General features: G+C 39.0%; 1 protein-coding gene across 2 annotated transcripts in view; it reads right to left on the bottom strand.

Annotated features, from left to right (window-relative positions):
• LOC137131609 (ephrin type-B receptor 1-like) overlaps positions 1–14,021 on the bottom strand; it is a 93,779-nt gene that overhangs the window by 44,417 nt on the left and 35,341 nt on the right. For both annotated transcript variants that reach the window (XM_067513096.1, XM_067513095.1), the window contains exons 6-7: positions 5,334–5,489; positions 494–756 (exon numbers count right to left, since the gene is read on the bottom strand). In XM_067513096.1, the coding sequence (XP_067369197.1) occupies positions 494–756; positions 5,334–5,489 (419 nt within the window). The remainder of the gene's footprint in view (positions 1–493; positions 757–5,333; positions 5,490–14,021) is intronic.

Below are 14,021 nucleotides of genomic sequence, written 5' to 3' on the forward strand. Positions count from 1 at the left end.
ACACCTGATGTGATATTTTTTTTAATCAGTGTACATAGTAATTAAGTTGAGATTAAATGCAAAAGCACAGAACATATTAATTATTTGATTAGATTTTTTTATAGATCAGAAAGCTTTTAATCCCATTTCAAACAGTTTGTATTTTTTATGGTAATCTTGAGCTTTGATGTTTTAATTTGCTTGTGACAGAATGTTTTGACATAATAAACTTGCCCATGATTGATTGCTGACTCCTTAAAATTTCCTGACAGACTGCTGACAAAGACTTACTCACATTTTATATATGGACTGATTGTTGAACTGCAATATTAATTTATTAATGTTATGATAAATATGATAAATTAGTTTACTACACAATTGAACTCAAGAACTCAAGGGTGACTGTGTGGTGAATTCTGAATTGCAATTGGATGTTCAGCATATTGTCACTTTTAGTAGACACACCAGAATATATGGAGCTTTAAAAGGGCTCCTGTGTTGTCTCGGGACAAACCTGTATGTCGAAGGTGTAGGACGTGTGGGCCCGCAGCTTGCTGATCCCCACTCGTGTTCCCTTCAACCCCCGCTTGCCTGGAACAAACACCACACTGTCGTCACACGGTTGACATGCCCGTCGCTCGCTGCTGTGACATCTGCGACATAAGACGTTGTATGACAGGTCATCACGGTGCCCCGTGTCACGTGGCGGGTGCCACTCCAGGAGCACAGATGTCTGGTTGACAACTGAGACCACATTGCGAGGAGCTGAAGGGACACCTGAGGAAAGATAAGAGGATAAGAAAGGACTGACACTGACATTGCAGGTTTCCAAAGTGTACTCCAGTACTTCATCTTTTATTACCACTGTAAGTGCCAATGCCAAAGTGCTGCAGACATCTATCAGGTAAATTTAGATCAGGCTGTCAATGTAAAGCACATTACTGCTCTATACCTGGATGCAATCGGACTTTATTATGGTGAACACTCGAGAAAATAATTTGTTTTGTTTTATGAAGTTGTTTCCAGTAATAGCTTACGTATAGATCATATTTTATTATTACAGGACGTCTGGCATTTTAACGTCAAGCAACCTGTTGTATGAGCAGAGTTGTCACTCAAGTTTATGCTCAGCTTGGCTCTGTTTGCAATCGTTTCCCTTAATATAATATATTTAGAGTTAGTCATTTGGCTGATGCTTATTCAAAGCAACAAGTCACGCAAAAATGTAAGTCGAGGGCAAAACATCAAAGCAAAGTGCTATGAGAAGAAGAATTTTCGTTTCATGAGATGCAAGTGCAAGAAAGAGCCGAAAGGACGTTTTTTTTTTTTGTAGATTTAACAGAGCTGTGGCTCTACTAATAATTTATTTTAGAGCTGTTAATACAGTAACTGTCAGCTGTTAAAAACTATCATTTAGAGCCGTTAGATAACAAAATTATTATGATTATTATTATGATTATTATTACTACTGGCTCCAGTTATAATGGGCCAAATTTGAAAAAATGAAACAAAAACAAAATATTTTAATTCATATCACTTAAAGCTGTAGACAAACCAAAGGAGATTGTTACTGTAACACTCTGCCGCCTCGATCTCCTCTTTATAAGGTTTGTGTTTGCAGTGCTCCAACCAATTCAATGTGTTTCTACACTTTGCTGCTTTAGGTTTCCGATACCATTCGCTAATCACAGATGTTCAAACTGATTTGGTGTTGAACCACTGCCAATTGACAGAGGGAGCTCTTTTCTTTTCTAATTACCTCTTCCAAGGTGTGAGCATGGCCTTCCACCACGAAAGCTCGAGTGAGAAATCCATGTTAATGACACGCACGCATAATAATAAGATCGTTTTTATAATGGGGAGGAATTATTAATGCTATTTACTGCATATGAGATGATGATACAAGTACTACTCTCTCAAATATTTTAACTTCTGCTCTGGCAATAGGTCATCTTAAATCATTACATGTCAGCATGAATCCATCCTGAAAAACAATAATTTCTTATATCCCTTTACATAAAAAAAACAAAAAAACAAAATCATTTAAAATATTTCTTATACTCATGGGCATTCCCATAATATCTGAGGAATAGAAGAACAGAAGAATAGGTGGATGATTACATTACTTTATTTTTCACTGGCATTAATGTGTGATGACATTTGGGGTTTTGCAGTTTAAAGTGCAGTTTCTAACCAGTAATACTGGTGTAGATGTGCGGAATTTGGGTTTCAGCCAGCTCTGTCTCCTTTTGTCACAAGGTGATCTAACAGCTCCCCACCAGCCAGAGAATCGGTGTCTCTTTGTGTCTTTGCAGTCAGTCGGTTTCTTTCTTGCCGCGTCTCTGTCTTTTCTCTCGTGTCATCTCTTTGATGTAAGGAGAAAGTCTGGAGTTTCTGTCTAGAGTGTGACAGTGGGTCTTTAACGTACATCCAGAGTTTTCACAAGGTTAAACCTAGCGGGCGCACTTCTCCCTGACTCACATGCATCAGACGGACACATTCACACAACATGTGACGTGAGATGACAATAGGTGGCCCTGTGGATTATGTGTACAGTGTGTGTGTGGTTTTTTTTTCTTTTTTCAAACAGACACTCAGAGTCGCCCACGCTGCAAAATCAAAGTGCTAACAATCAGTAGGCGATTGGAAATCTATGTGGCATAAACATTCCTACTGAGTGACAGAGGACCTGTCGGAAGCTGTGCATTCATAATGTTGTGTCCAGGCCATCAGAACGTGCGCGCGCTCACACACACAGTGTGTTGGCACAGATATTCACTTGATATCACTGTTTATCTGAATTGCACAAATTTTTCTACACAATCAGACACTCAGGGATCACAGCAAATAGGCATTCAAATGCAAAAAACTTGGAATAAAATGCGTTAATCGCAGTTTAAATTGACCATTTTTACTGCGGTTACAATAAAAGCCACTTCACCCACTTCAGAGTTAGAGACAGAATCTGTAATGCAATCTATAACCACACACACACACACACACACACACACACACACACACTGCACTTGTTCTTCACTGTTCAAATGGCTTTTGCAGTTATCAATCTGACCCACACACGCAAAATACACTGCAAAAAAAGCACATGTACAGCACACACACAAATACACACACTCCTCCATACCTATGCAGCCCATGAGCCATGCTGAGGGCAGGATTTTCCCTCAGGCAACTATCCACACTCTGCACACTCACTCTTCCATTTCACTGATCTGATTTTAGATGTTATAGGGTTCCTGCAAAATACAAAGAAATGGGAGCTCCATCCAATATTAAAGACCTATCCCACAGTTTTCTCTCGTCATTTTCAATGCTGTTGTCAGTAAAAAAAAAAAAAAGAAAACTTGTATCTCTATTAGCTTTTGCCCTTGAATTGAAAGAAGTGGGTAATTACAGTAGGTAATTTGCACAGACGTGTAGGCTGAGTAGGTTGACACCTGACACCTTTTCACTGGAAAAGTTGATTTGTCCTTCTATCAGCATCACTTTGGGAGTGCGTTTGAGTGTATTTGAGGCTTTTCGTGTGCTCCCTTTGTCACCAGAACCTGTTCAAACCCTAAACCTATTCCTTAGCTACTGTGGAAATGTGAATTTCTTATTTTATTTAGATTTTTAAGGATCTCTCAGTGATATACGTGAATAAATAATGTTGAGTTTAAAATAAAGCAAAAAGCAACAACAAATATCACAGCAAGTGGCTCTAATAACATTGTTCGTGTTTTCAGTGTTAGACATGACTTTAATCCTTCAGAACCAGATTATCACTGTTGGGGCCACTTTATTTACGGCCTCATGATTCACAACGCCAATGTTCACTGACTATGCACATGAGCAGTGCTGTATTCTTTCACTGACAGCGTTTGACCAGTTGGTATTAGGGTTAGTTGCGTATCCTCAGTTCAAAAATCTGAATTTAAAATCACATTTTATCATTTTGTCAATATATATACGATATATATGTACATGTGACTGTGAAAACGAAGCGAACCAATGTTCACTCATGTGTGATAACATATAAGTAATTGAAGCACAAAATCCGAAAACAAACTACCAACAGATCCATCTGCTGACTGTGATCATCTGACCGTTCAGCATCGAGGGACACCCTGTATTTATAGTAGCTTATAGTATTTATGCAGCTCATTTGATAATCACACTAACAGACCCATGCATCTGTTTGTGAGTACAGTGCAAGGGCCTGCATATTTCATTACTGCATATTAGGTCCAGGTGGGATCCGAACTATTATTCTTTGTAATCTATTACTTCTTCATTATCTCTTTGGAACCATTAGAGATAATAAATGAATAAACCAGGAGCAATAAAATGCAACATAATCTGTTGTTCACTAAAACTCGATGCACTAACGATGGAGGGTAGCAGTACCCAGAAGTGTGCCCACCCGCATGACTCCATATTTACTCCTGTTATTTCACTCGTAGTGCAATTATTATCACAAAGCCGACAGAAGCCAACAATATATAATTTGATTTTGTTGTTGTTTTCTTTTCTTTTTTTTTTTTTTTGGTCGAGTCCAACTGAACCAAACTACAAGAGTGAAAGGGATCTAATAGAAATAAAAGAGCTCAAATTAAGCTGATTTATTCCAAATCACTGACAGGAACTTTTGAACAGCTTTTAGGGTTGACATTTATATTTTTTTTATTTCTGGCAAAATGTTGTAAATGTATTCATGAATATGAAAAAGTAAAACAATGCCCTGCCTATGAATTAACCAGAGATTTGTTAGCCTCTATAAAACATCTTGTTGTGTCCAGGCCATCAGAATGTGCACACACACACACACACACACACACGTCTACACACAGCACATACACACAGTTTCACAGATCGAGTGACTGAGACAGTCCAAAAATGATTCATGCCTCAACCTACTTACACAATTTCTCTGCGGGATTGAGAGGCAGCGTTTTTCAAACTCCGTGCCTCGTCTTGCATAGCAATATCACCTCTTCAACACACTAAGCACATATTCACTTCGATGGAAAGCTTAAAGAAACTTGCAGTGTTATTACTTACTCCTCCCTAAATCCCTGAACAAAGATGGGAACATTGTGGTACACTCACTCTGAATGCGGTGCATAAAATTAGAGTTGGAATAATAAACCAAAACAGACTTTGGCCTTTAATTTGAGATATTAGACTGTCAATGTTGTCACCCACTGATTATTAATACACTACTGCAATATGTCAGCTATCAGAGACATTCTGAAAATCTGCATCACAGGCCATTATTGGGTGTTCTGAGACATAATCAGACTTCTTGTAATCTGAGTGTGTATTTGTGTTTGACAGAGAGCAAGACACTGACTCACTGGTGCACACGTCCTCAGGTTTGTCCATGTCTCCACGGTAATAGCCGTTCCGACATCCACAGAGGGTGGCGGCCTCGATGGTGGAGCGACTGTTGAGAGGACATTGCTGACATAATCCTGCTCCCTGGAAGGACTTAAAAGTGCCCTGAGGACATGCTGTAAGGAGAGAGCAAGGGGGGGGGGGGAGGGATGAATTTAAAGAACACTCCACAACACTGCCTCCTGAATGGAAATGAAACATACTTATAATTTTCTTAGCTTCAGCCAGGTCCGTTTGCCTTCTGTGTGTCTTGACAGCCAGACATTTGGTAAACTTTGTTTTAAAAAAGAAGCTCTACAGTTATTATTGGTAGTGTGAGGCTTACAAAGCACGGAGGGGGATTTTCTGAGATAGCAGCACGTTATCTTTTTCTGACAAGACACAAAAGAAAAAATGTGGGTCCCATTAGTAGATTATGATTTCAGACCTACTTCTGACCATCAACACTGATTTAATTACCCTTAATGACTTGAAAGAGATATGAATTCATAGAGATCACTGTATGCCCAACTTTTCATCACCCAAGGATGCCTCAAGCTGAAAGAAACATTTTTGTTATTTGACTCATGCATTCAGATTCCTTAATTGATTGGGATAAGACTAGTGTGATAATAGAGGTCAGAATGAGTAGGGATCCGAGTTCTGAAGAGCTATTGTTATTCTTTAGCCTGAATCACGTGCATTGCCTCAATATATTACATTTACTCCAATTTATATATATATGACAAAGAAATATGATGCAAGCTTCACAATAGTGAAGCTAGAAGCAGCAAATCTTTGGCATTTTAGAAAATAACTAAAACCGTGATTCAAATGCCAAAAACAGTAGCAGGTTATTTTCCCGTCTGACCGTAACCCAACTAATTCATTAAGCAGCTAATTATTGGAGCTTAAAACCACACAAAAGCCTTTCTTCATTTTATTATCAAAAGACACCAGGTTACTAATGTCACAGACAAATGCATCATCTCACTTTTTTAGCTTTTTCAGCTGGTCTGACAAAAGCAGTGTTGCATTTTTAATTTTTAACATGCATTTTTAATTTGCAACCTTTGCCCGAGCAGGATGTCGTAGTCTCGAATTGTGGCTGTTACAGTTCGGGTTAGAGTGCAACCAGTACATTCACCGAGTTGGCACTTTATTAGGTACACATACAGCTAAAACGACTGTAGTATTTCCCACATTTATAAAGGTTATATTGTTCAGTTTTAATGGTAAAGTGTCGATTAAGCAACATTTTCAATTTGGAAAATGTAGTTTTAGTGGTGTTTTATTTATTTAGCCCAACTGCAGGCTAAACTTAATAAAACCTCTCCATATGTATGTTAGTAATACTGGTGCTGATACAGTAAATGACATAAAAAACACTGTAAGCCTGTCAAAGTCTGTGTATTTTTTAGGAATATGCTTTTTTTCTGTTTTTATTATTCATTTTAAAACCAGAGTTTTATTCTTGAACCGCTCTCCGAAGTGGCAGCCGTTTCTAAAAGACGAACTTAGACCAAATAGTAAATACAGCAAAGTGCCAGGTAAAAAGCTGCGGTCATTGTCTGGTTTGGAAACGCAAAGTCAAACCCAAGAGGAAGCCCAGCAATTGTTGAGCCATCTAAGTTCAGGCTGTGTTCCTCTTCCTGGTTCAGGCTTGAGTACCTATTTAATATTTGCTGTTTCTGCAAATAGGTGTCATGTTCATTTTAAACGTTCACTCTGAATATTTGCTGCAAACTAAAGAAACATCCGGTTTAAGGCTGAAGCAGGAAAGGTTACAGCAGATTGACTCAATGTAAAACATATGGAAAGTTGGAGTACCTTTTACACCAAAGCATGTCTATTTTGAATTCAAACGCAGACATTATTAGACCCTTTTGGTGCACAAACACATTTAGAATTCTGATTATTAAAAAAAAATGGAAACAGAGGTGTGAAATGAAAAATAAGGCTAAAACTAGAGCTTCGCCAAAAGCTGAGAAAGACCAAATAAGGTTTTTTTTTTTTAAATATCACTTTTTTCCCCACTTTTGATTCATCTTCAGCACTTTGTTTTCCATCCTGCACTGTAATGAAAGTTCAATTTGTCTCTCAGATGCTTTAGATGCTGGAGCACCAAAAATGCTAATTTCACATAGATTAATGGTGGAAGACAAAGGGGGATTGTAAAAGCAGGCTTTTAACTAGAAGTAAAGTCCAAATGATGAGATGAATTGAGTGAAAGTAGTAAATGAGACAAAGTGCTGGGAAATTAAGAGCCTTAGAGTGTCACTTTAACATTAAAGAGTTTAGAGTGAGATAGGGTTTGGTTGAAAAGCCAAAGTTACATATATAGCAAAAAGAGCAAATACAGGGAGGTGAAACACAAGCACACAAGCTTTTTTTTTTTTTATTCCTCCTTCCCAGTATCACTGTACATTTTTTCTTTGGCATTGTCCTATTGTGTTCGGTCCCCTGAAGACACATTATTTCTTACTTTGGCTTTTGTTCTAACATGATTTACAATGGACAACACTGTTGCGTGCCTCCATATTTCATTGCATTCCGCTCTACATGGACCACAGGGCTTAAAGAAACACCTCAGATCCTTTAGTGGTGCAGTGTGGGAACATCGCTCCAGTGAGCTGAGATAATTTCGGCACTGACACAACCCAGTAAACGAGTGACCCTGTGAAGTTTGCCAGCATCTAAACTAAGGACTCATTTGAGCCTTATAATTAGCCTGAAGACTCTTCTCAAAACGAACTACAGTGCATGTATTGTACTGACCATGTGAGTGAAAAGCCACAGTCACAGGTTGCCACTTATTACTTCTGATTAGTTGTTAAGAGCCTCCCAGAGGGCAGAGGCCACGAGAGACGGCGCTGAAGAGAGGTAAACTGCAGATGAACACAAAAGAGCAAGTTTTTTTTTTTTTTGAGACCATCATAGGCAATTTGTAGTCATCCTCATCCCATGAGTAGTAGTAATTTGTTTTGTTTGTTTTTTTTCCTGTCACCTCACCAATGTCTGGGGAAAAATGCATGAAAATGTCCCCAGAAATACAGCTGGTGAAAGGCTGTAAGACACTGTTAAAGTGTGGAACAACTAGTGTGGAACCTGTGTACATACAGTAATACTTGAATATGTGATTTTCCATAGTATTTTTTCACACATTAAAACTACCTTCAGCTAGTTTTGTCATTGTTTTCCTCAGTCTCCATTTCACTCTTTTCCTTCTCATCTTTCTGTGTCACTCTGCCTTTTTTTTTAAATTTAGACATCTACCTTTCTTTGAAGTCATGTCAGAAGTGTCAGTGGCTCATGTATGTGTGTGTGTCTGTGTGTGTGTGGGGGGGGGGGGGGTGTTTTGAATAGGCAGATAGACATCTGGCTTGTCAAGGTCATTTATTTAACAACCTTGCTCATACACATGGGGTGTGTCACCATGGCAACAAGTCTTGCTCCCTTTCTATTAGTTATCTCTGAATGGATACCAGTCTGTATAGTTGTCTTTCTCTCTCTCTCTATGTTCAGCTGTCTAAGGAACTACCAGCACTACAAATATCAGACATTTTAATGAGTTCAAATAGCCTTAAATCACTTAATGTTTACCATTTATCCTAGTGACACTAAAACTCAAACTAAATAAAACGATCTATTTTGCTGACATGTACTAAGATAATGTAGATATATTTACAGTTTTTGTTTAAAGTTAGTATTGTAGTGGTATGTATCTAACGTGATATATAAATACACACATTTAGGAGACTTACACCAATCAGCCACAACATCATCCCCACTTGATGGTTTTAGTATAACATTTACATTTACATTTAGTCATTTAGCAGACGCTTTTATCCAAAGCGACTTACAAGTGAGGTACAAGGCAGCAAGAATCAAAGTCAAGGAGAAAACATCAAAGCAAAAAAATATCAAATAAAAAAATGTATTAAATATATTATGGACTAATAAATGCTGATTGTATTAACTGCCTTTCTGCACATAAAGTGGTTATAATGAGCTCAGCATTTCCCAACAATGACCTTTGATCCATATTTTATGAATTACTATAAATGTTTTGCCATAATAGGCATCAGTATTGTTCTACATTCATAGTTTTCTTAGTGAAGTAATTTGACTTTTATTAGTTAATTAAAATGCAGAAATTCTGCTTAGTACTTTTACTTGAGTAAAAAAGTGCTTTTTGTAGGAGAGAATTTTTTTAGGCCAATACCTTTACTTTATTAGTCAGTCTGTGTACTTCTACCACCACTCTGCACAGAGTGCATCACATTTTGCTGTGCAGCTTCAGACTACTGCTCAATGGCCATGCTGACACTTGTCCTTCAGGACATTATTAAGACCACCAATGCTAATGTTGTGGCTAATCGATGTATATGGAAGTGCAGGGAGACTCAGAGAAAGAGTTAAAAAGGGACAAAGAGAGAGAAAAATAATTATTCCTCTGTTTCCCTCTGTACATTTAGCCAGCTGTGTTGAGTCACACAGAACCCATGCGGGTGGCAATTGTCTAAAGTTGGCATAGAGGCTCGCTGATCAATTATTAAAACTGTGCACAAGTGTTTGTGTGTGCGCACGCATGTCAGCATTGTGTGTGTACAAGTGTGTTAAAAGCCTGCAGGTTTTAAAAACTCGTTGGAGTCCACAGCAGGGGTAGTTTGTGTGTTTGTGTGTATCTGATGGCAGTACTTGCATTTGTAGTGTGATGCATTTGAAGTAAAGGTCTTTTGAATATTTATTAACTTTCTACACAATCACAAACACACACAGTTGTGTTTCCACCTCTTCATGGGACTTCAGAGAACGTACCCCAACCATAATACCTACTCATCAAACCAGAACCATTACTAAACTACAACCTTAACCTGAACTTAAAATTTAATGATTGGTGACTTTGTGAACAGAGTCATGCTCTCACAAAATGAGCAATCCCTCTCTCGCTCTCTCTCACACACACACACACACACATAACAACGGAAAAAGGTACTTTGATGTGGAGCCAGCTTTGCCGGATGGTTTGCACAATATGGTGGTTTGGTGCAAAACAAACACCATCTCTATGGGCCTGAAACACACCTCGAAAGCCAGACACACACACACACCTATACACACACACACACACACACACACACACACACACACGCATAACCATCTGTTCTAATAGTGAGTCCAGGTTCCTGCCAAGATGTTATCAGCTGATTGGCACCAAAAGATACCAGCTCAGTGGAGACAGACCGGACGTGTTCTGTACCATGACATTTTAAATCACAGTTTAGGCACAAACGCTTTGAATACAGCACTTGGGAGTAGATACAGTGTGTCAGCACAGAAACTGTCCAGACATGTAGATGGGAGTGATTTTCTAGCGTGTAACCATCATTTTGCAAATCAAGAATCTCTAAATTAGTTACATCTTTGACCTGACATCTTTATTTGGATGTGACTGGACCCAGTCAGTTTTTATGAGTGAGACATCATCCATCCATTCATTCATTATGTGTAAACGCTTACCCTGTTCAGGGTTACAGAGGGGCTGCAGCCTATCCCAGCTGTCATTGGACGAGAGGTGAGGTACACCCTGGACTATCTCAGGGCCAACAAAGAGAGACATACACAGACAGACAACCATTCACACTCACATTCACACCTACAGGCAATTTAGAGACAACAATTAAGCTAACACACACATCTTTGGACTGTGGGAGGAAACTGCAGTACAGGGACAGCATGCAAACTGCACACAGAAAGGCCACAGCTGGCCAAGGACTCAAACTGGGAACCTTCTAGCTGTGGACTAGTCATCCCACCACCGTGCTGTCCTCAACCGTAGTTTTTAGGAGAATGTTACAACATTCAATATAATTATTAGCTACAATTCAATATCAATTATCAATCAATTATTAGTTCTAAGTATCAGCAGTGGAAATGGAAATAAGTCAGTAGTGTGGAGATACCTTCAAATTCCTGTTTCAACAAAAACCAGGCAAACATGGGTGAAAGTCTAAAACAGGTGGGTGATGTGATACTATATGTCTGAACCATGTGCCAAGAGAAGATGGGCAATAAGAGAACTGAGTTAATCACCTCGAGCATCACCATGCAATAATGTATGCAGAGTGCAGGCGCTGTCTCACCAGTAATTAGATCCACCCCCAGGTTTGTAAGACTTTCAGAAACACACCCGGAAGAAGCCCGAAAACATTATTGAGTTCTTATTATTATCTTATTATTATTTTCTGAAATTATTGCAACAGACCCAATGTATAACCTCCAAAGATTATTTAGATGATTTACAAGGGGCTACTTATTTTGCATTTGGAGAATTGTGTTCACATTTGTATATGCAACCCGAATACATGTTCTGTTTGCATATTACACAGTTCTTGGTCATTTTGGCCATTTACAGTACCTTGCCGATCGTTCCGATTCCACTTTTCCTGAGCAACAATGACAATATGTTTTTGGGATCTACACAAAACCAGTGACAAGACGTCGTAATACTGTGTAAAAAAATTTATCTTTACTCCTTTTGGATGGAAAAGTTTTGTGCAATATTGTTTGACTTCATCACTGCCTCTTCTTGTCTCGACTGACGCAAACACCTAAGCTAACATTTCTCTCAGGGTACTTTACCAGAGACAGGTATAATAGTGTTCCTCACTCACCCCTGTTCTCCTGTCTATCTGTTTCATCTCTCGCTGTTTTTTTTTTACCTTTCCGTCCTTGGTTTGTCCTCTTTTTTACTTTTGTTTCAGTCCATCCCTCCAGAGGGCACAGCTGTTTCCTTATTAGAAATGATTTGTTTCTTCCTTTATTTCCTGCCCCTTCGACTCAACTCTGTGACAGTCCAGGAATAATTTGCAGTAGCCTAATCTGGCTTGAACACACTAAACTAATTAACATAGGACGAAGCTGCCTAACTTATTTCACTAGATGTGCATACATCACATGCACATGCAGCCCTCCCACACACTCAGATGAGACACTCCAGGGAGAATAGGAAATGATGGGTACTACTTCGGAGAGGAAATTGGGAAGGAGGCCAGATATAAAAAGGAATGGAAAGAGGTAGAGATATATGGAACACTGACGAATGAGGAGCTATTTCTGGGTTATGTTCGAGTCTGCTTCTACCAATATTAACATATGGAACATTGTGAGCTGCAAGCTGCGACATAAATATCTGAAAATGTATACATGCATGTGATTACGTGGCCAGGACTACCAGACATGACACACTTGGCTCTCCTGGACACATTAGCATTTTCTACAGCACTGACTCAGCTTAGAGCTTCATATGTGACTCAAGAAATGAACAGCATAGCTCCAAACTATTGCTGTACCGTAAAGTATGACATGTTTTAATTGTTGATTACTTGATGAGACTCATAATTTCATGTTTGCTTTGGTTTGTTTGCTATCGCCTTCTGCAAAGGAAAAGCTGCAAAGAAGTTACTTTGGTAATGTGTAATTACTTTGAAAAGTAATGCGATGTACCTCATTAGTTTAGTATTATTACTACTAGTTACTTGATGCAGTAGTGCATTAACATATTCAGAAACCTTTTTTTTAACATAAAAGGGAATTAATTATCGTCTAGTCTTGGTGCATGGTACAATCACAACGTCAGAGTCTACAAAAACGTAAACGTCTCTATACAACAGGATGGTGCGCAGCAATAAATGTTTTACCTGAGTCCCCATCATGGGTAAAAACCCCTTTCAAATAATGCACATGAATTCACACATTTTCCAGACTTTCTCTGTTTTACTCAGCCAGCTCCCCAGTGCAAAGTCTGGATTATCTTCAACCAAGCTCATATGTGAATAGAGGAGGTAATACTCCGGAGAATTCACCATGAGTGAGTGGCGACTGCCGCGAAACCGTGCAAATACAAACACCCAAAGGTGAAGAACTCATTCATTCAGATGAACACAACAACAATGTTGAACTGGAAGGACAAGGAAATTCCTGAATTTATGTCAGTAGGGCAGACCTAGAAATCATCAAACCAAGACAAGGAACAGCACGAGATTCTGTGGTATACGACCAGATTACCAAGCAAAACACTGTGACTTCCGCAGCTTTGTTTGTGCGTCATGTCCCACCCCCTGCTCCAAGTGCCCAATTACACAGAAGTGAGAACGCATCTCACATGGACCATCTCCCTATGTCGACTACATGTCTGAAAGGGAAACTCCAGACAATGTCAGGACCTGATTCTCTTGGCATTCTCTAGAGTTCATGTCTGAAACAGGCTTTAGATGGAGCTAAGGTGGCTTGTAGAAGAGTATGCGGAAGATGATGTGTGGACAAGATCAACAGCTCGTCTGTGTGGAGCACTGGAGTCGACATTATGTGGTTGACCAGACATGAAAAGCCGAAGAAACCTCGTAGAGATGTGTAGCTGATATTTGGCAAGTACTTCGGTAATTGGGCCTTCGTTATTTATCTTTACGTTAGACAACATGTACGTTTAAGGGGACTTTTAAAAAAAGTTATGCTAAAGTAAAGTAATACATTACTGCCTTGGAAAGTAACAACATACCTTACAGTATTATTTCCAATTGACAGTAATAAATTGCAATAAATTACTTTTGAAAAGCAATGAAAGCTGGGATTTGCTCCACCCCCTCCCCCCGTGACCCGAGACGGGG

This window comes from Channa argus, chromosome 8 (assembly GCF_033026475.1).
Source record: "Channa argus isolate prfri chromosome 8, Channa argus male v1.0, whole genome shotgun sequence".
Lineage (NCBI taxonomy): Eukaryota > Metazoa > Chordata > Actinopteri > Anabantiformes > Channidae > Channa > Channa argus.